Genomic DNA, 24324 nt, shown 5'->3' on the forward strand with positions numbered 1-24324 from the left:
TTTGATCCCCGGGAAGATCCCCTGCAGGAAAACATGGCCACTCATTCCAGTGTTTTCGCCTGGAAAATCCCATCAACAGAGGAGCACGGTGGGGTCCATGGGGTCGCAAGGAGTCGGATACGACTGAGCACATACACACACCTGGAACTGACATGATATCATAAATCAATTATACTTCAACAAAAATTTTAAAACATCACTTGGAAGGTCTTTCTGACAAGCGTTCAATAATTTCAATACATTTTTCAGGGTATCATCTTATTGCTTATTATATAAATTCTTCTCCATCTTTTTAAGCTTGTTTTTGATATGTAGACAACTCCTAAACTACTAACTAAACTTTGCAGATACTAACACTTATGTGATCTCTTAGATACAAAGACATCACATAAGCCTAATAAATATAAATAAAGAATAAATATATTAATTGGAAACCAGGCTGTAACAATGCGGCAGTTTTAGATAATCACCAACCAAGCATCTTGACTGGAGTTCCACGCATTACTCTGGCAGTCTAGGCCTCTTAGAATAGGAAGTAGTGGTAACAAAAGTGATGATGAAGATTCGCTGCAAATGAATACTCTGAAGAATAAAACTGGAGTGGGGAGAAAAGAGAAAGGAAGGAGGAAAAAGGAGCAGAGAAGGAAGGGAGGGATGAAAGAGGAAGGACCCAAGCTACAAGCAGTTCCCTTTAATCTCAGTTCAGGTATCTTCTAAAGAGGACAGCAATTCAAGGAAAATCAAAGGCAGTTTCTAGAGAAACAGATTTCTTTGTTCTGACAAGTTGAAAGATGCTGTGTTGAAGGGAGCTTTTGCCAAGACATACCACATTGGATTTTCTGTCCAAGGCCATCATCAAGGTCAAGTTAATGGCCAGGACTTCTGAAAAATGCGGTCTTAGTGAAATCTAAAAGGAGACTTAATGCTCTTTCCAATAGCCACATAAATCAAGAGGCATGTGGCACAGTGGGTTTCTGTCCTACTTTGACCTCTCATTGGTATTATAACTCTCGGCAATTCATATAACCATCTGGAGCTTCACTTTTTACATGCTGAGGTGACAAGCAGGCACGGGGTGAATCCCAGGTCCACCTCTCATTACTCTGTGATTTTAGGAAAGTTACGTAACTTCTACGAATTGATTTCTTCAGTCATAAGATGTGAATAAAACATAAAGAAATGGTTCAGAAGTAGCCTGACCCTCCAAAAAAAGTACATAATGTATGATTCTATTTATATAAAGCTGTAGAAAATGCCAACTGATCTACAGTGACAGAAAGCAGATCAATGGTTGTTTGAGGAGCTAGGAAGCAGGGAAAGATGGGGATCAGAAAGAACTCTGAGCTGGTAGACCTGCCCGTGATCTTGATTTGGTGATGGTTTTACCAGTGTACATGTATGCCAGAACATCAAGTTACACATTAAACACTGTGGACATTTACCGTTTGTCAATTACACCTCAAGAAAGCTAATTTTTAAAAGACCGAGAGGGTTAAATGAGACAGTATGTACAAAATAATTAGCGCAGCATGTGGTACAAGTAAAAGTCTCCAGAAATATGAGTTCCCTTCCCCACTGATATCAGAGGGCCATTTAAAATGGTACTGTACCCCATAAACATTCACCAGTTCTATCAACACTGAAATCTTCCCAGAAGTTTTGCAGTCAGATAAATATTTTCAAAGAAAAATAGGGGACAACATGAAAATAACTCTGTGACTTTTTTAGGACATTATTTCTGTGGCTTTCTTTCAAACGTTTATTAGAAGCATATTTTCATTGTTGGAATCACATTGGATGTAAGACTTGCATGCTACTTTGCACTCCTTGTTTTATAGTAAAATGTCTTGTATGTTGTTTTTAATGACTGCCTTGTAATTTTTTTCAGTGGTAAGAATTCTGGATATGTTTTGAAGACAGAGTGGCTAGGATTTGCTGACAGATTGAGTTGGGGTATGAGAGAAAGAGAACTCAGAGATGAGACTGAGGTTTCTGGCATGAGCCAGAAGTTCTGTGAAGTTTCTGGGATGTGGAGGAGTGTGAAAAGGGCAGATTTGAGGAGAAGATGAGGAATTTGGTTTTGGACAATTTAGGTATTAAATATCAACATGGAGATGTGGAATGGATAGTTGGACTTAAGATCAGAGGGGAGGTCTGGTTGGAGATAAAAATTTGGGAGTCTTCAGTAGGAAAATGGGTTTTAAGGCTTTAGGGCTGAATGAGTTCTTCAAGGGCATGAGTATAAATAACTGAAGAGGTTCAACTGCTGAGTCATGGGGGCCATCTAGAGTCAGAGATCTTGGAGCTGAAGAGCAATCAGCAAAGGAGACAGAAAAGGAGTGGCAGTGAGGAGAGAGGAAATCCCAGAGAGCTGGTTGACCACAATGTTTTTAAGAGAGAATGCTGCTAGACATTCAAGTAAGAGGTGGGGAGAAAAAAAAAATCATTCTTGAAGTAAGGAATGGCTGTATCAAGGTCAATTTTGGTGGAGTTTTATGAGCCAACCTATTATTGGAATGGATTCAAAAGTTCACGGTAAATAGAAGTTTCCCCAAAGAAGCATAAGCGCATGAAAAGATGCTCAACACTAGTTGGTCTCAGGGAAAGACACATCAAAATGATAACGAGATACCACCTTACATCTGAGGATGGCTGCAATCAACACGGAAAAAAGTGTTGGTGAAGATATGGAGAATCATTTTTATAAACGGGTACATTTTCAGACATTCTTACACTGTCATTTTCCCTGATATATCAGCTAGCATCCCCTCTTTTATTTTCCCAGGAATGGTTAATGTAAGAATAGAATGATCTTTTCCTCAAATGTTTGGTAAGACTCACCATAAAAGCATTTAAGTCTGGGAGTCTGCGTATTTCTTCTTGGAAAGATTTAAAATGGCAGATTTATTTGGGTTCACAATACAGTTTTCTATTTTCTTTTCTAGGTATTTGAAAATTTTCTCTGTTTTAAAATATATTGGAATAAAATTGTTCATAGTAGTATACACTCTCTTTTAAATTTATAATGTATATGTGATTCCCACTCTACATCCTTAGTATTGTCTCTTTGGGCATTATCTCTTTGACCCCCATAATCCAGATGATTTTATTACTCTTTTAAAAGCTTTTGGGTTAGGGTTAGGGTTAGGGTTTTTGGTGACTTCTACTGTATTTTCCTATATCATCTATTTCTGCTCCTTATTACTTACTTTGTTCTACTTGCCTTGAGGCTATTTTGTTGTTCTTTTTCTAACTTTTCAGTTGGATGCCTAGCTCACTACTTTTCCACATTTCTTCTTTTCTAATATAAGCATTCAATGTGATGAATTTTCTTCAAACATTACTTTCATTGCATCTCCTAAATTTTGACATTAAACTTTTATGATTGCTTAGTTCTAAATATTTTCAAATTTCAAGGATGACTTTGACCCATGATTTATTAAAGAGTGTGTATTTAATTTCCAAAGTTAATTTTAAAACTCTCCCTTGTCATTTTAGTATTCGTATTTGAATTAATTGCATTGCAATTAGAAAACATGGTCTGCATGATACTGATTCTTTAAAATCTGTTGAGTCATGCTTTATGACTCAGCATTTAATCAATGTTTATAAAGGTTCCACAAATGCTTGAGAAGAACGCACATTTTTAAATTGTTGGGTACAGAGTTTTACATACATCCATTAGATTAAGACTATTTATTGTGGTATTTAATTTTGCTTTTTAATCTTCTATATGTCACAAACTCAGGTGAGCTGGGGGAGACACAGACAGAGGGAGACAGGGAGAGAGGGAGAGGAGAGAGCTGCTAGGCGTCAGAGTGGCTGATGAAAACAAGCCAAAAATAAAAGAGGTAAGCCTTTAACCCCTTCAGGCTTTGGTACAAGCAAGTGGTTAAACTGGACCAAGCGCAGTCTCCTCCGGTTCTGGTCCACGGCAGCTGGGTCAGTGCCGATGTGGGGATCATCCCACTGCTGATAGAGCCCTAGAACAAAAGCCTCCAATAGGTTTATGGCCCATGGGGTCAGGGCTGAGGGAGGAGGGAAGGGTATGACATGGAAACTACTGAGTTAGCCTAAGCAAGAGTGTCTGTGAGGGTTCCCCTCTGATACCCATAAGGAGGCCTCAATCCAGGCACCCAAAGACCTCTGCTCAGATAAAGGCTTAGATATGAAGGCTCAGGCGTAGGAATGCAAACATGCGAAAGAACATGATCAGCCAGAGGGGCCCTAGTCCTTGACTGTGACTCCTCTCAGAGGCTGCAATAAATACACTGGCTTTGCCCCAAGTCTGATGTAGGATGGCACGCTTCCCCTAGAGCCGCCAGGCAAAGCCTTGGTAACTGCCTGTGGTCAGACCTGCAAAATCAAACCAGATACTATACTCCTCGCTCTTCGCTGGCTTTCCAGGTGGCTCAGGGGTAAAGAATCCGCCCACAATGCAGGAGACAGGGCACACACAGGTTCGATGCCTGTGCTGGGAAGATCCCTTGCGATAGGAGATGGCAAACCGCTTCAGTATTCTTGCCTGGAAAATACCACTGACACAGGAGCCTGGCGGGCTACAGTCCACGGGGCTGCAAAGAGCTGGACATGACTGAGCACACACACATACTCCTCACTATATTGTCAGCTGCACATACATAACTGAGAAAGGGGAGCTCATGGTAATCGTGGATTTATCTACTTTCCCCTGCAGTTCTAACAATTTTTGTTTTACACATCTGAGGCCACTTTATTAGGAGCATGCATCTTTGCAATTGTTGTATCTTCCTGCTGAATTTAATAATCGTAATGATAACCTTTATCTCTAATCATGCTATGTCTTAGCAATACATTATACTATTAATATAGTTACACTAGGTTTCTTTGGTTAATAATTTTGCTGGAAAGTTTTCCCTTCCTTTCACTTTTGATCTTGCCGTATCCTTAGGCTTCAGATATGTCTTTTAAAAATGACACATATCTAGATTTTAAAAACCTAATTTGATCAAACACCTAAGTTTCGTCCATTTATATTTAATATGATTTTCAAATTGGGGCTTTTTTCTATTTTTATATCTTACCTTGTTATTCCTATTTATCTTGGATTTTCCATGTTTTTTCCCCTCATATGTTGCTTGTAGGGGGCAACATATTATTTTAATCCCTTGTCTCAGACTATCTACTGGATCATTTTCTTTCATTTATCTCTAATCATTTGGATTTATGTGCTTTTAAAATTTTTCTTTATTAATTTCCTTTGAGATGTTACCATGACTAAATAACTTACCAAAGCCTAACAAATAATTTCTTAACCTCTGCCAGAACAATAAAGAAGCTTTGAATACTTTCATTCTCCCTGCATTTGTCACATCATACAATTATACAAAATAGAATTTTAGCACTATTCTATTTATTGATATTTAGCTTTACATGTATGCCATTATTTTTTAATACTTTTTTTGGAAAGACTGGTTTTATTTATTTATTTTTGGTCACATAGTGTGGCATGTGGGATCTTAGTTCCCAGACCAGGGATCAAACCTGCACCCCCTGAAATGAAAGTTCAGACTCTCAACCATTGAACCACCAGGAAAGTCCCCCACTGAGGATCTCAGATCATCTACTGGGTCATTTTCTTTCTTCTTTTTTTTTTTTTTAATTTTCTTTCTTCTTTTATCACGTCCTTTAGAAGTTTATTTTGCATGAGTCTCATAGTAGTAAACTCAGCTTATGTTAACACATACATTTTTTTTCACCTGGGCTTCCCTTGTGGCTCAGCGGGTAAAGAATCTGCCAGCGATACGGGAGACCTGGGTTTGATCCCTGGGTTGGGAAGATCCCCTAGGGAAGGAAAAGGCTACCCACTCCAGCATTCTGGCCTGGAGAATTCCATGAACTGCATAGTCCAAGGGGTCGCAAAGAGTTGGACATGACTGAGTGACTTTCACTTTCCCTTTTCACCTTTGTGTTTGAAAGACAGTTTTGCTGAGTAAGTTCAAGGATGACAGTCATTCTCTCTCAACACTTTGGAGTTAAGTATTATTTCACTGTTTCCTGGTCTTCTTGGTTGAAGAGACTGATGTCATTTTCATTTATGCTTTCTTTGTGGGTGATTAAAATTTTTTTCTTTGTTTCTTCTTGAGATACAATGTGGATTTCTTTTTACTTTTCCTTCTTGAGATACAGTGTGCTTCCCACTCTCCTTAAGTGATTGGGGTGCTCTTACTGATAGGTGTGAGGTTCAGTTTTGGTCAGTTTTCACAAGGGCAGGTTTCAAGACATAGGGGCTCTTGATAAAAGTTTGGCAGCTGATAAAAAGAAACAAAGAGAGTATATGCTTCTGGCATCATGGCTGACCTACGCCCTTCAGTGAAGGTCTACTGATTCACTACGTAGGGAACACTATATGAAATACTGCTGACCTCATAAGAGGCAAAGGAGTTCTCCAAGAACACCTTCCCTTCCTCCTCTTTGCCCTCAACAATCCCCCGGAAGAGTACAGATATTAGCTGGAGTCTAAGAGAGCCGTATGGAGTTGGGGCTAAAACAGTGGGCATGTAGGTTAGAAAGAAGAGAATAAATTTCAGTAGGAACAGGATTTGCTACACAAATGCCTGAGTATCAGAAGGAATATATGGAGAAATGAAACTGTAAATTTCTTAGAGTATTGAATTTATGTACAAATTGAGGGTATTTGTTTTAATTCCTTCATATTCTTAGGCCACTGAAACTAAATGTCCAGGTAAAACCAAGACACTAGACATCTATAAATTGATGCATTCACTCAAAAGTTTCTGGAAAAGATGCCTGGGTAGGTCTTAAAACTCAGCAGTATTCTTGAGAAGGTATTTCTTCCTGGTATATTTACAGATATAATTTTTTTCTGCTTAGCATATTCCTCATATGCTAATCTCATGGTAAAAGGATATATGTAAGAAACAGCTCTGAAGCACCCTTCATAAACCAATTTTAACAGATAAATCTTATTTATTATATCCTAGCCACATAAAACAGGCCTAGTAGCTAAACTTAAGGAATTAGGGGCTTCCTTGGTGGCTCAGTGATAAAGAATCTGCCTGTCAATGCAGGAGACGCAGGTTCGATCCCTGATCCGAGAAGAGCCCACATGCTGCAGAGCAACTAAGCCCCTGATCCACAGCTATTGAGCCCGCACTCGAGAGCCCGGGAGCTGCAGCTGCTGAAGCCCTCCCACCCCACAGCCCATGCTCCACAAGAGAAGCCACGCAATGGGAAGCCTGTGCGCCGCAACCAGAGAAAAGCCAGCGCGGCAAGGAGGGCACGGCGCAGCCTAAGATCAAATCAAATCAATATAATAATAATAAAGTTAAGGAACTAGAGATGAAACTATAGTTAGCCCAGGCTTTTACAGGATTTGGACTATGTATCTTTCATTTTCTGCTGTCCGAGTTCCTTGGGATGCTAGGATTGGGAGAAATCGTAGTGTTCATGTAATTTTAGTGTTTTTTTTGCTCATTTTACTGTTGAGGAAACTGGGATGCAAAGAAATTAATTAAACAGTTAATTAAACTATTTACACGTTTGATGGCTGATCTCAGCCCACAGCTCTGCAAGAAACAGTGGCCGAGGAACCGGAAGGCAAGGGATCTGTTTCACTGGTCCTGAGGGCCTGTGTTCTGCGCTACCACGTGCTAGCTGTGTCTTATTACTCCTCTGTACTAAAGCCCTTCCTCTGTACTTTAAGAACATAAGCATTTGTTTTTCACTGTGGACAGTGCATGCTGCGAGCTCTCCTGAACACAAACTGATCACGAAGAGCTTGATGAAAAAAGAAGGAAAGACGCCAGTGTTTCCTTGTGTCTAAGATGCACTTGTTTTTCACATTTAAACGTTTTTGAAAAGAGAGATGCCTGACAACTGATAAATACATCTGATGCACTGGATCCCCCCTTCCTCTCCAAAGAAGCTCTTACATTGATAACTTATCTTAAAATTGATGATGTTTAAAAGCCCAGAATGCATGGTCTATGGCTTACAGTTATTATCTGCTAACCTCAACCCCCAACCCAGGTAAGCCTAGTATAGTGTCTGACACATAGCAGGTGCTCAGGAAAACCTGCGTTGAATGAATATGACTCTATGAAGGAAGGGATAATCCAGTGAGGACATGCATGCTCCTCCCTCATGTTTCTCTCCCTTCGGACACACTTGTGAATACAGAGTTAGGGAACTGCTTTTAGGAAACGGGAGGAAACTTGACTTTACCATAGGGACTAACTGCAGTAACGCCTTTGCATTATATATAATTCTATTGTGTTATTTTTAACTCTAAAATATCTGGATGTCAGAACCTTGCAGGGGAAACATTATTGACAGAGGAATTGCCAAGTAAGTTAAAAAGAAAGGTTGAGGCAGTACTCCGTCAATAATTCATGTGCTAATTATAAATTCAAACTAAACTCTTAGACCTCAAAGTCAGCTTTGCTTTTCAGAGAGTTGGGTGACTTGCTCTGGCCCTGACACTGTGGAAATTAGTGAAGTTCCTTCTCAGAGGCTGATCTTCACGCTTACTGTGGCTAAGGCTGTAAGGCTAGCCCTCAGAAGGAAGTAGGCAGCAGAGTTGAACACGCACAGGTTTTTAACCAAATAAAGTTGGGTTGCAACCCAGAGTCGGACACTTAGTAGCTGTGTGACTTCTAGCAATGTAAGCAGCCTCTCCAAGGCCTCCGTTTATTTACCTGCAAAATCTATGTAGAAATATGAACATCAGAGGGTTGGCCTGAGGATTCAATGGGGATGACAAATACAATGTCCTTTGTATGCCAAAAAAAGCAAGTGCTCTTTCTATCTTCATCTCCCTCCTTGGGTAACTTCTGACTTCAGTCGGAAATACCCACTTCTCAAAATATTTGGGGAGTACTGCTCCAGGGCTCAAGTCACATGCCTTCATAAAGACAATGTGTACTTTACCCCTTCAACTTCCCCCGTGGCGCTGGTGGTAAAGAGCCTGCCTGCCAATGCAGGTTAGATAGAAGAGACACGGGTTCGACCCCTTGGCTGGGAAGATTCCCAGGAGGAGGAAACAGCAACCCACTCCGGTATTCTTGCCTGTAGAATCCCATGGACAGAGGAACCTGCTGGGCTACAGTCCGTGGGGTGAAAGGAGTGGGACATGACTGACGACTTTCACTTTCGACTAACCATTTCACTTTCACAAGAACATACAGCTTTTATGGTGTGCATTAAAACAAATAACTGTTCCATGTTCGTGATTCACCTAAAATCACTTCATGTACCGCTACTGACATGACTGCAGTATACCACGCAGGAGTCCAAAACTCCTGTAGGTATTTTAGACAGAATGGGATTCAACCTTCAGGATTGACTTCTGTACACTCTAGAACTGTTCTACCAAGGTCATTTGAATATCTGTCTTATTAGTGATCAAAATAAAAAAGAGGTTATTTTTTAAAGGGTCCATCCCAAATCTTCATTGTTGCTAAAAAGAAAAACCACTTATCATAAAAATCCTACTTCTGGTGAATCAGAAATGTCATCTTTAGTTATGAAGGACAACTTATCCACTCACTGATTTTATTTTTCTACCTATTAACAGGTCTGTTCCATGTTTATGCGGCATGTTTAATTGATTTTTAAACATATTTTTCCTTCTCATCTTTGTCTATTAACTTTTAATGATTATAAACAAAATGTTGTGGACTTATTTTTCACTTGATATTTTCCAATTACATACTTTTAAAACCACAGAATCAAAAACAAGTGACTATCTATAAAGGACAACTGTACAGTGATGATCGATGCCCAGAGCTTCATACATATCCCCATTATATTTTTAACAGCTTTGCTAAGATATATTCACCCATTGAAAGTTTTTTGGTATATTCATAGGGTGTACAACCATTTCATACAACCAAAAATCTCTATCAAATTTCACCATTTTCTAACTTATTTCTCTTAGCCTCACAATTCTGCTATTTAGATTGCTTATTCTTTCCTTTTTTTTTTTAGATTGCTTATTCTTGCTTGCATGTGAGCACTCTCTCTCGGCTCCAGTAAAACTGCACAAGATGAGGTCAGAACAATTGCCAGGTGGCTACAGGCTGAGACTACTCCATTCAGCAGTACTTCCTTTTTTAAAGGTAAAGTAACTTAAATAAGCTATACAACCACTTCAACTACAATATCAAGGGATGGCAACCCTGGCAGTATGAGGAAAGAAGACACTGAGCAGGGTTCTACCAGTCCATGTGGCTAGCAAGTCCAAAGAAAAGGAGCTAAGTGCTGGTGGACGTCACTTGTTCCAGATGCACCCATTCTATTTTTCCTAAGAGTTCATTAATTATGAGTCTGAGAATTTGGCTAACTACTGATATTAAATCTCCAGAGCTAAATATATTGTCCCTTTATCATCGCTGTTTGTTTTTTAAAGATCAGAATACAGTTTGTTCATGTCCAGCCTATGGCATCTTCTTGTAGGCAGGGAGCTGTTTTATTCATGGCTCTGACGCTTCCTGACTCATAGTAGGGCTCTGATATATATATATTTGTTGAATGAAATTAATGAATGAATACCTTTATAAAGATTCCTCAAAATGTTACCATTACTTCTTTTACTGTTTACTTTGGTAATAACTGTCATCTGCTAACTTGGATGGGTCCATCAGCCTTATCTTAAATGTCGCTTCCTTTGGGAAGCCCTCCTGATTCCCTAGGCTAAGTGCTCCTGAGCTCAACTTCCTCCCACACCCCTCTTATTAACTGATAAGAGCTCCACGTCAGAAGCTACTTTGTTCACCTATGTATCCCCATCACACAGTAGGTGCTTAATCAGTACTTGCTGAAAAAAGTGATGCAAATTGGGATGTAATTTGTCCTGTCTTAAAGGCAAGAATGAATTTAACGTAGTCAACTATTCTTGTACTACTATTCATCTGTCCTGACTTTCAAGTCTTTTTTTTTAAGAAGCAACTTTACTGAGGCATAATTTACATGCAATAACATTCATCCATTAAGTTCTTACAAATATCTTTTCCTCTCTGATTACCCATGTGAAGGTAATTTTTTCTGATGGCAAAAATGGGAAGAAAATAGAAGTGGAATGTAGTAGAGCTTTGGATAGAGAATGGACTCCTTGATCCCAGTTTACCAGGGTTTACTTCTGAGTCTTCCCTTTCAATTGTGATCTTAAAGGAAATTACCCTCCCCGAGCCATGGATTCTGAGCTGTAAAACTGCACTAAGAAGAGTTTCTTCACTGTCTCCTCTAAGGGTTAAGTGAGATGACATGCAAAAAATCAGATCCACTGTAAAGGTTAAAAAAACTGTAAAAAAAAAAAAAGAAAAGAAAAAAAAAGGCAGATCCCCTCCCTTCTCTCTCATCTTTTAACCTTGAATTCCCTAAATGGTAAGTCTGTTCTTTCACCATTATCATTGTTTTGTTCTGAGCATAAATGAAAAAATGCCCAATCTTCTTGTTTCCTTACTATTCGGCAAGCCCTCCTTCATTCTGAGGTTAAGCTTTCCTGTACTATTCTTACAGATTTTGTTCCACTTTTTATTCATTCTGAGGCATATGTAGTCTCCATCTTTTGAATATGCTGGTAGAAAAACCCAAACCCCACTTGAGATCATTAAAGAACAGTGGTTTCTTTAGCTGCCATTACCTTTCTTCTTCTATTGTATCATGAACTTAACATTTTATTTTTCAAAGCCTCCCATTCCTTGAAAGAAAAAAAATCCTTTTCCTTTTACAGCCTCTTGTCTTCAGATCATACCTGTCTTTTCACTGGATCTGTTTTCCAAAGCCTCCGACAGCCTGCCTTCTCTGTCTTGTATTACAGTACATTCCCCCATCTCTACCCCTTCCCCAAGACCAAGCAATTCCTCCCCGGGAATCACATTACATCAGCATTACTAATGCAATAAATGCTATATTACAGACTATGTTTTCTTCTAGGCGGTCAATTAAAAACGAATCTCGGTGCTTGTTTGATTTAACATGGAGGATGAATTATTTAAGGTCAAATGCAAACTGCGGCTAGATTTGGAAGACATATTTATATTCATATTAAATATATACCTGTTGAATTTGGGTTTTTTTCTCAATGCTTCAGAGACTCTAAGCTTTCAGGTAATTGGGATGGTCGAAAGCGTGGTTTTCCAGAAACTTCGCAAAAAATTAGACTGCATCAAAAGGACTGCTCCACACATGCAAGAAACACCTACCAACAAAACCCATCTTCACAACCACCAGATTATCTCACCAGCAAGTGAGACTGCAAGGTTTGGGGGCTAGGCCGTACCACTCGCGCTGCGCATGGGGGGGTTCGTGCCCATTTGGCTGCGACTGACCGTTTCCCCTCGCTTGGTTTTGCCTTTGCTCCCCCCGCGCAGGCACCCACAGTGCGTCAGGCCGGCGCCTTATAGCGGCAGCCTGGGCGGCTCCGCTCGCTGTTTTTTCGCTTCTCTGGGTCGTGCTCCTCTCGAGGTCCGCGAAGATGCAGCTCAAACCGATGGAGATTAACCCCGAGGTGAGCGCCAGGTGCACGGCTTCCCGGGGGTGGCGGGCAGCGCAGGGCCGAGGCTCAGCCCTCGCTCGGTAGCGCATCGCAGACTGCTTTTATCTTTGCATTTTTTTTTCTTTGCATTTGCTTTTCAGATGCTGAACAAAGTGAGTGACGTCTCGCGCTGCCTCTGTCCCCCTCCCCCCGGGAGCACCGGGGCGCCCTCGGCTGTTTCGCAGAGACCCAGCGGCCCCCTGCGCACTCCAGAGGCGGCGGGGCTGGGGCGCGGCCCGGGCACCGGCTTCCTGCTGCTGCATGGGGGGCGGCGGTGACTCTGCGGAACCGGTGGGAGGTGGGCGGGAGGGGGCCGCGCTCCCGAGGGCGTGGCGCGGGGCGCGGGCTGGGATGCCCGGGCGTCGCGGGAGCCACGTGGGGGCCGCGCTTTGTGCTGTGTCACGGCGCCCGGCGGCGGTGGGGGCGGCGCCGGCTCCTCCCGGGCCCGGGCGGGGCGCGGGGATGCCGGGCCGCCTGCCCTCCTCCCGCGCGGCTCGCCCCGGCGGGTCTCCGCACTCGGCCGCCGCGTCTCCCCTCCGCGTCTCCCCTCCGCAGGTGCTGAGCCGGCTGGGGGTCGCCGGCCAGTGGCGCTTCGAGGACGTCCTGGGCCTGGAGGAGGAGTCTCTGGGCTCGGTGCCGGCGCCGGCCTGCGCGCTGCTGCTGCTCTTCCCGCTCACGGCGCAGGTAGGGCGTGGGGCCCCGGCTGCGCAGGCTCCGCGCCGCCCCCGAGCCCGAGCGGGGCGTTGAGGACGGCGCGGGGTCCCCTCCCGTCCCGGCCCCCCAGGCCTGGCGCACTGCCTGTACCTTGCTTGTCGGGGATGGAGGGAGAACTCACACTTTCGTGGTCCCTTACTCCCCGGGTGTCCTGTTGATTGAGTTTATTGCGTTGTCTCGCCTCCATCCGCGTTGCCTTAAACTTGGAAGAGAAGCAGCATCTCAGTTCCATCATCCTCATTATCCCGGAAGATTGTTCATCTTGCTCATGAGGCGGGTGGAACCTAGGCTTTCCCTAGCTTTTCACGCCAAGGAGTGGCCGGCCGATTGTTGGCCGTTAAGGCCTGTGATCTGTTGTTTTATTGTCGGGTTCTGTCTCAGCCTCCCACCTTGGTGTAAAATGGAGGGATCCCGGCATGCCTAAACCCCAAGAAAACAATAGGTTCTGTAATTTTACGCCTCTGCTGCCTGGGCCTTCAGTGGATGCAGGGGTTTCTTCTCAACCCTCCACTCCCGACAACTTACGCACTTGTTTTTTTAGCCTCTTACGTGTTCTTCCAAAGCTTAATCACTGTGCCTGGTTTCTGTGTGGAAATCACCTTCTAACTCGCTGACCTTGCAGCTCATTGAACAGGTGGACATTAGGCCTGTCTTGGAAATGCTTTTTCATTTCTCTTTAGGTGGCCTTCCTCCTGCAAGTGTGCATGGATGTATCTCAGAGACTGAGTATCAGATATAAAAAGGTAGCTAGGGTGATGGTCTTGGATGTACGGAATCCCACTAATGAGCATGGCTTTGTCTGTGTTCAAGTGCTGCCACCCGATCCCTGATTTAGGAGTGGTTGAATTTTGCTTAATTGAAACTCCGGGGGCATTAGCCTATGGGGCATCATTCCAAACAGTGAGTTTAACTCAAGCAGCATCCTAAAGCGACATTTCTAGAAACATCCTCAGCATAAATTAAACCTTTGGAAAGTTCAGGCGTTCGTCCAATGGGCCAAGTATTGGGGGTCAAAAACAGTTATTCAAAGCTATTAGGATAATCCCACTGACATGTTTGTTACTGAATTTTCACTTAGGTGAAAATGGAGTTCCCGGATAATTGCAAGTCAAAGTATGCTCCCTGTAGATCAAATTAAATGCAGTTTTCTCTCATTTGAGCCTCTCACAGAGGGTTCTTATTAGAGGAACCATGATGACTCGGGGTTTTTTGAGCAGCAGCCTTCAAAAGGCAAGGCCTCTGGGCGGCAGTGGAGAAGCGTATTTATCTTACAAAAGCCTACTGGTCTCATTTTGCTGGATCAAGCAGCTCTTGGTTAGAGAACATTCTGGATTGAACATTCTGTGCTTGAGAGAGCTTGATACTTTTTTCCTTTAGCTCTAGTTAAGTCTGTCAGATTCAGTGAATGCCTATTTTGCAACCAAAACAACTGGGCTAAGCAAAACACCTCCTGGGCTAAATACTGAAGCAAATTCAAAACCGGTTGAGGTTTATAGGTGGACTTCCAAAAAGCTAATGTTAATTTAGAAAGCATCTAATTTTGTCCAAGAATATTGTGAAATCCTAAATGGACTACTTCTAAAACATTTTAAGTGATCATGAAATATTTACAGAAGTGTCACCATGCCAGAGTTCAGACAACCATAAAAGATGATGCTACCCCATTATGAAAAATTAAATCTTTTTTTAGAAAAGTGAAAATCCTTAACAGTCGATGGAAGCTCAGTTCAAGTACAGTAGATAGATATATGATGCTAGAACTTCCTACTACTTGGAGTTTGTTGATCTTATGTGACAAGAGAGCTTATTCCTCTGATGGTACCACAGACAAAGCTGAAACTTCAATTCCATGTAAAATAATGCAAGGCTACTAGAATTAGAAATACACCTACTTCTGGGGTTCTGTATGATTTATACTGGTTGTAAAAATTAACGTTTCTGTAGTGTATAATTGGTAAAGAAACAAGTGTCTCCGATTTCTTAGAGAAATTTTTGTGAACTCACAATCCAGCATGCTAGACCAGTTGTCTTTCCTCCCTAAAAGTTGTTGAGTTGCTCAGTCGTGTCCGACTCTTTGCAACCCCATGGACTGTAACCCACCAGGCTCCTCTCTCCATGCGATTCCCAGGCAAGAATAACTGGAATGGGTTGCCGTTTCCTTCTCCGGGGGATCTCCCTGACCTGGGTATCAAACCTGTGTCTGCATTGCAGGCAGTTTTTTATTAAAAAGATGAGGGAGTCGTGAATTTCTTTAAATTGTTCCTTTCTATAATTTTGTTTTTGAAGTGACACGTACTTGGACTAGAATAACTTCAGAGAATAACGAGGTATAAACTAGCTGGTGCTCTTGGGCTTTCAGTTCACCAATGCTTGATGGGAATGCATGTGTGAGATGCAGTTGTTGGTGTTAAAAGGAAGGACAGAATGAACTTGTCTGTTTTTCTGACTTAATCACGCCATCCATCTCAAGCTAAAAGGTGGCAGTGGTGTCTAGACAAACTTGGGCTACAATCCAGGATTGCTGCTGCAGTGCAGCTGCAGGGTGGGGTGTCTGCACCTCTCAGAACCCCACACGCTGACTTGGTCTGGGAGGCAGACGGGCCATCCTCCGGGTGCCGGCCAGCACCTCGGGCCGAGACCCTGGCCACACATCCCTCCTGTGTCTCCGTTCAGGCACTATAACTCACTGTGCTGCCAACTGTGCTTTGCGTTTGCATTTTGAGATGTAAAAATGTCTTCTTGAACTCACAGCATGAGAACTTCAGGAAAAAACAAATTGAAGAGCTGAAGGGACAAGAAGTCAGTCCCAAGGTGTACTTCATGAAGCAGACCATTGGCAACTCCTGTGGAACCATCGGACTCATTCACGCGGTGGCCAATAATCGCGACAAGCTGGAGTTCGGTGAGTGGGTTTTGAGGCCAGTTATCCTCTAGTTGATCTTCAGTTAACCGCAGTGCCTCCTTCCAACACTTGCAAGGGTCTGCTCAGCAAAACCATTGCCTTAACCTTTTTTTTTTGAAAACCTACTTAGGCATATGGGATCAGCAGGTGAATTCTCATTGTTCCTTCTCTTTTGAGGAAGAGAAGCTCCTTTTCTAAGAAGCGTGGTGTGGCTTCCTCCACCTGGAGTGCAGACTCTTGGGCTGTCCCATGAGCAGACAGCAAATTGTGATTCTCATGTGCTCCTGGTCTCGTCTCAACAATTCTAAAGAGCTCGAGTTGGTGTTAAGCCATAAAATACCAGCCTTTAGGGCCTTTGTTTAATGGTGCAGTGTCTCATAAGCAACAGGAGAGCTAACATGGCCTAAAGCAGCAGGAGATCCTGCAGACGCATAGCCACAGCCCAGCACCTTGAAAGGTCCGTCTCTGAACAAAGCTGCGTCAGGGGTTTTAGCCTGCCTCCAGCGGGTGCTGTGGAGGGCATAGAAAAGACCAGTCTTAGCCCTGAAGTGGGCAGAAGCTCACTTAACTACTAACAGTGCTAACGTACATGGCATTGTATTATGATTTAGGCCAAGGGTCAACACATTTAAAAGCTGGAGAAGTAAGTCGTTTAGGCTTTGAGGGCCCTATGTTCTCTGCCCTTGTAGCGCTAGAAGAGCGGCCTTAGACAAGATGTAAAGCAGTGGCTGTGTTCCAGTAAAACTTGATTTACAAAGATAGGCAGCAGCAGTTTGCCAACTCCTGATTCAGACGGGGGGGTGGGGGGGGGGTGGGGGGGGTGGGGGCGGCTGAGACCTGAGTAACTTCATCAGAGAGTCCATGCTGCTGTTTGTCGCAGGTCAGATCCTTCTTTAACAAAGGAGTTGTGGCCAGGACTCTACTCTCTGTACAATTTTGAAATTAAAAAGGAGGGGGTTATCCAGCCATAAAGGGACCAGATCGTCTAGAAGCTACTTTTTCAAATAGTTAGCATAGTCATATTAAGAAGTTGTAGCTTGGTCCTTTTTATCTCTTCTGCAGTGAGTATCATTTTGTTTAGAATGCTGTATTCGCGCAGCTGTAGATACTGTCATTCTGTAAACGTAGTCCTGACGGATAGGCTTAATCTGAGTCATAGTTCTCGTCATAAAGTTACGAGGAGTGTCCTATGACTTCCAAATTTTGAATGGTGTGCATTCAGCAAATCTGAAGTTTAGAGCTGAAAATTCAAATCGAGGTCTTTTGAAATGCCAGTTGTTGCTTCATACACACTGAGTGATGGCAAAATGTTTACACCAACCTTCGGCCAGTCAGCTATTGTAGGCCAAACTGTGAGGCGCATTTCAGGTCTTTAGGTTGATGTCTATCTGGATAACCCTATTACTAAGATTGCTTTTCTTTGCCCTGAAATAAGTCTTGGTTTGAGAACCATTACTAGGTTTGAATGTTGCATCATGTATGTAGTAAACATGCATTATGCATTGGTAGCTGCTGTAGATGACAGGACTAGACAAGACAGTTCTGCCTTCATGGCATCAAAAATCTTACAGATACGTGCTACAGTTGAATCAGTGCCGTAACAGATGTGATCAGAGAGATGAGGGTGAGGTGGAAGATGAAGGGGTTGGGGAGCCAGGGAGAAGATGTAACGAGGAGCCTGAACCCTAGAAGGGAGCGTTCTCTGGTTTGAACGCATTGAGAAGGGAGTGGTTGGAGAAAGAGGCTGGGGAGGGAACAGCTCATTCCCATCTTTTGTGGCCATGGTAAAATCGCAGGTTGCCAAACATAACCAAGGATGCGATGTCTTTGGTCATCAGTAAACATGCACCTGTTCACACTATACCTGTACTGATGATGCTTTTGTGTGTTTTTTTCCCCCAGAGGATGGGTCCGTTCTGAAACAGTTTCTTTCTGAAACAGAGAAGTTGTCCCCTGAAGACAGAGCAAAGTGCTTTGAAAAGAATGAGGTAGGAAGGGAACTTCTAGAACATTGATCTTTAGTCCTCTGGAGGTTTCTGTGCTGACTCTTCTCTGTTTTCCGCAGGCCATTCAGGCAGCCCACGATGCCGTGGCACAGGAAGGCCAATGTCGGGTAAATACAAGTTAAAGCCAGGCGGTCCAGGTGACCTCTGTGTTTCCCCAGAAACATGAGCAAAAACCTCTCCCCAGGATCTAGCACATGTGTCTACTCAAGGCCAAGGAATGCCAGAAAGTTCTACCAGAATAATGCCTTGACCAGACCTGTTCATAAAAATGGCTCTGCAAAATCTCTGATTGGCACTTGACACAGTCTTTAGTAAATTGAGGCTGATAATGTTTTATGTAGACTCAAATGGGTCTAGTAGAGTGAGTAACACCCTTCTTAGTAATGAACATTTTAGATACTCTTAGTTGGAGAGCAAGCTAGACCAGCAAGGACTCACAGTTTCTAGATGACTTAGGTACCAATAATAACAGAGCCTTCGAGTCAACTGTTAGATTTAAATTTGTTCAACCCTAGTTGGCTCTGCCACTATCTAGTCTTAACCTTGGGTGAGATGCTTATCCTCCTGAAGTCTTCATTTCCTCCTCAGTAAAAAGCAAGTCTTTAGAGTTCTGTTAGTTACTGTGTATCTACTTTAATGGTCTTAGAATAAAACCTAATATATCAGAAATAGATATTAGCTCTAATCATTTAAAATAATACATAGGCAAGTTGGTTCAAGCATATTCCACTTAGGGACTTTATTTTTTAATAAATTAGGTCCTGCTTATTGTATATTGCAAAATACAGATATCAGATCAACAGATTGTACACCTTAAACTATGCAATGTTATGCCATTTATATCTTAATTTTTTCTTTCAGCTTTATTTGTAAATGCAGTATATAACAATAAAAATCCTCATTTTCGAAAATATGTCTTGTTTCTCTTCAGGTAGATGACAAAGTGAACTTCCATTTTATTCTGTTTAACAACGTGGATGGCCACCTCTATGAACTTGGTATGTTTCACTTTTGGAATCTAATATAACTGCATGCATTCTCACACACAGTTCCTCTTAAAGTACTGGTGTGGGCCTTTATGGCCGCACTTAATATATCTTTAAGAAGCTGGAACACCATGGTACTCTTATGGGGGCATTTAACCCTTGTCATGCCCAGGGTACCTCCCTCAGGCAGCTGACCAGTGGAATGAATGGATTTAGTCACAAACCAGTGAAGAGAATTGGTCAGCCACTTCAAGATACGCGTTCAGATTCTGTCTTCTACCTTCTGCTGTAGCATCACCAGTATAGAGTCTCCACCATCATCCTTTTCGGACAAGGAATACTTTTAGAAGGAAATAAATACTTAAACATGACCTGATCTGTGTAAAAAGAATTTAGATATGTTGGGGTAATTCCCGTTAGCTGGCAACAAGGAAGATCATCCATCTCTGTTTTAGGAGTCATCCCCTTTATTAATGGGGAAGGACTTGCAGCTGTGTTCTCTCAAGCCAAGATACTACCTGTGGGCAAGCAAGGGCAAAGTAAACTTGGGCCAGTCAGCAGTTGTTGAGGGCACGTGAAATCTCAAAGATCCCTTTGTCTTCCTCCGCCTCCCCTGTATCTCACAGACTGCATCTCACTTTTGCTGTGGTCCTTCCCAAGAGACGGGCACAAGCGCAGATGTTAGGTCGCTAGGTTGGGCTTGTGTGGTCCGGGCGCTTGTCGGTTAAAATACCTGGGATGGATGTTAGGAACACTTGAACCTCATCTCCAGCCTGTTTGTAGGCAGCCTTCCCTCGGTGGGAGCGGTAGTTGTATTTGGAAGAATCTAAAGCTTGCCTTTATGTGGGACAAGCACAGTGGCCGGAAAACACACAGAGAGAGCCGACGTGCCTGGCTTCTCTGTTTCAGATGGACGGATGCCTTTCCCGGTGAACCATGGCACCAGCTCAGAGGACTCGCTGCTGCAGGTAATCTTCGGCATCCATTTCCACTGGGGCCCACACTGTGTCAGCCAGTTTGTCTCTTCTGAAAGGCAGGCTTTTTTTGGTACAGTCAGCATCAATCACCTGGGATAAGAGCAGTCTTTAGGGCTTAAAGATCATCTTAGTAATTCTTTCTACCTCATTTTATGCTTTAGAGTGGCACTGATTAATAATCTGTCTCATGTTCCGTCTTTAGCCCACAGTTAGAATTAGCCTGAAAGTCACTTCTTACTTCCTGTGGGATTAAGGTGACAATTGTCCTTTTGTCAGGTTACATCATAGCCAGTGACTCAGACTCAGGGAACAGCAACCCAAGCCTTGCCTAATCCCTCTCTGACAGCTGAGTGTGGGTCAGTCTTGAACTGTGAATTCTGGTTAGGTAGTTAACTCTGGAGTTTTTTCTTCCCACATGGTTGCTCCACTGTTAACAGGTCAAAAGAAGCAAATTCACAACATGCCTGAAGAGAACTTTAAGATCCACGGTCACTGTGTAACCATCCTGGTACAAGTGACTGCAGACAGCTCTTAATTCTAAAACAGGGCTGGCGGACTAGTCCACTTCACCCTAAAAATGAATCTAGAGTTGATTCACTTTGCTCTTATAAAGGGAAATTGCTTAATTGTAATAAAATTGAACATGATGTTAAGATATGATTTCTTCATTTGTTGTAATAAAAGCTAAACTCTTCTGCGTGCTTATGTGCAGACAAGGAGTTGGCAAAAACTTTTTCTGTGACGAGCCAGGAAATATTTTAGGCTTCCTGTGGCATATGGGTTCTGTTGCACGTATTCACTTCTGCGACAGCTCCAAGGCAGCTCATAGGCAATGTCTAAATGAATGCGTATGGCTGTGTTCCACTTAAACTTTATTCACAAAAATAGGCAGCAAGCTGGATTTGGCCCGCACACTGCAGTTTGCCGACTCCAGGCTAGATGCTGTTCTGCATTAATTACCTGTTTCACAGAGTCCTTTTAATGATGCTCTGAGGTAGTTATTCACATTTTACAGATGAGGAAGCTGAAGTGCAGAGGTAAGTGATGCCCACGGTCAATGACAAGCTGTCGAATCAAGCTTCAAATCTAGTTGGTCTGTCTTTGGAGTCTGTGCTCTTAGCCACTACGATACTGCCTTTATGATAGACCTGTCTTTGGAGCGTCAGAGGCCTGGTGACCTCAAGGTGTTAGTGGACCAAATAATGCCGTCCTTGGAGGGAGGGTCACTTTCTCTAACCAGCTTTCATACACACCTGAGATGAGTCAGAGCTAACTCTTGGATATACCAGGGGTACATGAGAATGGTGATATGGAATGAGAAATAGACCGAGAGAAACAGGATGGGAGTTTGCATGAGAGTCAGGATTCACTTACGGGAGAGAAAAAGAATAGGGGCAGTAATTCTCGTTGCATCCTATTTGGATTAAAGTTTCCCAGGTGCATACTTAACTCCTGCCTAAGGTTATCCTATGCCTCACATTGTGGGTTCGGTTCCAGACCATCACAATAAACAAAATTGAATTTTTTTGGTTTCCCAGTGTATATAAAAACTATGTTTAAGTGTGCAATAGCGTTATGTCTAAAAAAAACAATATGCAGAGCTTAATTTAAAATACTGTTAAGAATTGCTATGATCTGAGCCTTCAGTGAGGCAGCATTTTTGCAATAGGAACATCAAAGATTGCTGATGACCGTAACAAGTTTAATATTAATGGAAAGTTTGAAATACTATGAGAGTTACCAAAATGTGATACACACAACAAAGTGAGCAAATGCGCTGGGGAAGTGCTGCCGGGAGACTTGCTCCATGGAGGGTTGTTACAAACCTTCAATTTGTGTGAAAAGAAAATGCAGTATCTTCAAAGCCCAGTAAAGTGAAGCGCAATAAAATGCGGTATGCCTGTACCATAAAATGTGCTCTTCATAGAGTACCTAAAACTGTTCTGTGAGTAGAATTTATGAGGTGTGGGGAAGGTAAAAACCTTTTTGTTAAAAAAAAAAAAAAAAAAAAAGCTATATTACAGTCAGCCAGCATCTTAATCAGTGGGAATTCTTTTCCTAAGACTGGTCCTATATGGTTAGAGGTGTTTTAGGTTATCTAAGTGAAAGTCGCTCGGTTGTGTCTGACTCTTTGCAACCCCATGAACTATACAGTCCAGGGAACTCTCCAGGCCAGAATACTGGAGTGGGTAGCCTTTCCCTTCTTCAGGAGATCTTCCCAACCCAGGGGTCAAACCCAGGTCTCCCCCATTGAAGGCAGATTCTTTACTGTCACCAGTGAAGCCCAGGAACACGGGAGTGGGTAGCCTCTACCTTTTATAGCAGATCTTCCTGACCCAGGAGTCGATCCAGGGTCTCCTGCGTTGCAGGCGGGTTCTTTACCAACCAAGCTGTCAGGGAAGCCCTAGGTTATGCTCCAAGTAAACTTGCTAAACTGGTGAGAAAATACATAAACTTAACCCAAGTATCTGAAATTTGAGTGAATTAGGTCACTGCTTATTGTGTATGTAACAGTTGGCTATTGTCTTTAGAGGCACACTCTTAATGTTAATTAAAATTAGTTATTTAGTTATGTTATTTAAAATTAGTGACTCATGGCATTCCCTAAATATCTAAGCAGTTATCATTTACCTGTACCTGGAATACCAGATATTTAAATTTTGTAGAATGTTTACTTTTCCCTGGAGAAGGAAATGGCAACCCACTCCAATACTCGTGCCTGGAGAATCCCAGGGACGGAGGAACCTGGCGGGCTACAGTCCACGGGGTTGCAAGAGTGGGACACGATACCACCACCAAAATGTTTACTTTCCCCTAGTGAAGAGAAACCAATTTTCTGTCTCTGGATCTGAGGGAAAGAGGGCGTACTTGTCAGAACCAGGCCCACGGTGGCAGGCGCACAGAGCGTTTGCTCGTGGTGATTGAGCTTCCGAAGCCACGTCTGTGATGTGGGTCCTTGTCTTTCCCATCACCTGATGTTTTTTTTTCCCTCTTGTCTTAAGCCCTGGTTTTCAAGTTTGTTGGGAGGTTTAAAGTCGGTCAGGGTGCACTTTGCGGGTCTCAGTGATCGTTTTCCCTTGAAGTGTTCATTGTGAGCTGGTGGTGTTCGGAACTTAATGCCCAACTCTCCTCCTCAGGACGCCGCCAAGGTCTGCAGAGAATTCACTGCGCGTGAGCAGGGGGAGGTTCGCTTCTCGGCTGTGGCCCTCTGCAAGGCAGCCTAATGCCCCGCGGGGGCACTCTGCTTCGCCCCTCTCCCCTCCATTGTGAACGTATCTCCCCCCAAAGCTGGTTTGCAATGCTTCAGTACTTGTAGAGCGCACCGTCCTCCTTCGGGTCCGCAGATCAGCACTTCCCCTCCTCCGCGCCCCGCGCCGGCAGAGCTCGGCTGTGGATGGAGCGAGTTTGGCGTCAGCCTGCGATGGTGAAGCGCTCCCCGCCCTGTGTCTTGTACCTCAGTATCTCACGCTTTCATGGCTACTTTGGTTTGTGTCTGTAAGTTAAGGCCTTGGATGTGGTTTGTCCTTCAAGGGAATAAAATTTTTCTGCTGATAAAGAGATAAGCCTAAACTGGTTTTCATTTTTTCTTCCCCCCAATGTATGCCATATTACATACATACCTTCTGTATAAGAACTTATACAGTACTGGGAATAAAATTACCATGAAAATATTATCAGTTAAGTGCGATTTTAGATTTTTTCCTATCAGTCCAGTCGCTCAGTCGTGTCTGACTCTTTGTGTCCCCATGAACTACAGAACGCCAGGCCTCCCTGTCCATCACCAACTCCTGGAGTATACCCAAATGTATATGTTACTGTGTGTTCCTATAGGTTTTTTTTTAATTAGACCTTTTTTGGAGCAGTTATTTTTATTGAAATAAGTTGATAATACATTGTTAGTTTCAGATGTACAACATAGTGATTTGACATTTAAATACATCATTAAGTGATTACCACGATAAGACTAGTAACTACCTGTCCCCTTACAAGGTTAACGCAGTGTTAGTGATCATGTTCCTTATGCTATAAGAGTAATTTTGCAGAAAAACAGAAGATTAGAGTTCTCATGTACCCCTCATCCATTGGCACAAACGCTAAAACATCTGCCTGCAATGCCGGAGACCCGAGTTCATTCCCTTCGTGGAGAAGATCCCCTGGAGAAAGGAAGGGCAACTCCAGTATTGCAAGGAGAATTCCATGG

General features: G+C 42.9%; 1 protein-coding gene across 2 annotated transcripts; it reads left to right on the forward strand.

Moving 5' to 3' along the window:
• Positions 1-12450: 12450 nt before the first annotated feature.
• UCHL1 (ubiquitin C-terminal hydrolase L1) lies at positions 12451-23686 on the forward strand. 2 transcript variants are annotated; one of them, XM_065907185.1, is made up of 9 exons: positions 12451-12511; positions 12640-12651; positions 13094-13222; positions 16004-16154; positions 18057-18142; positions 18220-18267; positions 19092-19158; positions 20056-20114; positions 23261-23686. In XM_065907185.1, the coding sequence occupies exons 1-9, from the start codon at positions 12479-12481 to the stop codon at positions 23345-23347; spliced, it is 672 nt and encodes a 223-aa protein (XP_065763257.1). In that variant the 5' UTR covers positions 12451-12478; the 3' UTR covers positions 23348-23686. The 2 variants fall into 2 exon arrangements, with proteins under 2 accessions (XP_065763257.1, XP_065763256.1); XM_065907184.1 differs by lacking the exons at positions 12451-12511; positions 12640-12651 and having other exon boundaries at positions 12903-13222.
• The last annotated feature ends 638 nt before the right edge of the window (positions 23687-24324 follow it).

The sequence above is a fragment of the Muntiacus reevesi genome, chromosome 16 (genome assembly GCF_963930625.1).
Source record: "Muntiacus reevesi chromosome 16, mMunRee1.1, whole genome shotgun sequence".
NCBI lineage: Eukaryota > Metazoa > Chordata > Mammalia > Artiodactyla > Cervidae > Muntiacus > Muntiacus reevesi.

What these genes read in the sequence shown, in the direction of transcription:
- UCHL1 (XM_065907184.1), top strand. Translation starts at nt 13,001, where the DNA reads ATGCCGGGCCGCCTGCCCTCCTCCCGCGCGGCTCGCCCCGGCGGGTCT. An exon ending in TCTTCCCGCTCACGGCGCAG is followed by an intron (nt 13,223 to 16,003) that starts GTAGGGCGTGGG and finishes TTGAACTCACAG; the next exon opens with CATGAGAACTTCAGGAAAAA. An exon ending in CAGAGGACTCGCTGCTGCAG is followed by an intron (nt 20,115 to 23,260) that starts GTAATCTTCGGC and finishes TCTCCTCCTCAG; the next exon opens with GACGCCGCCAAGGTCTGCAG.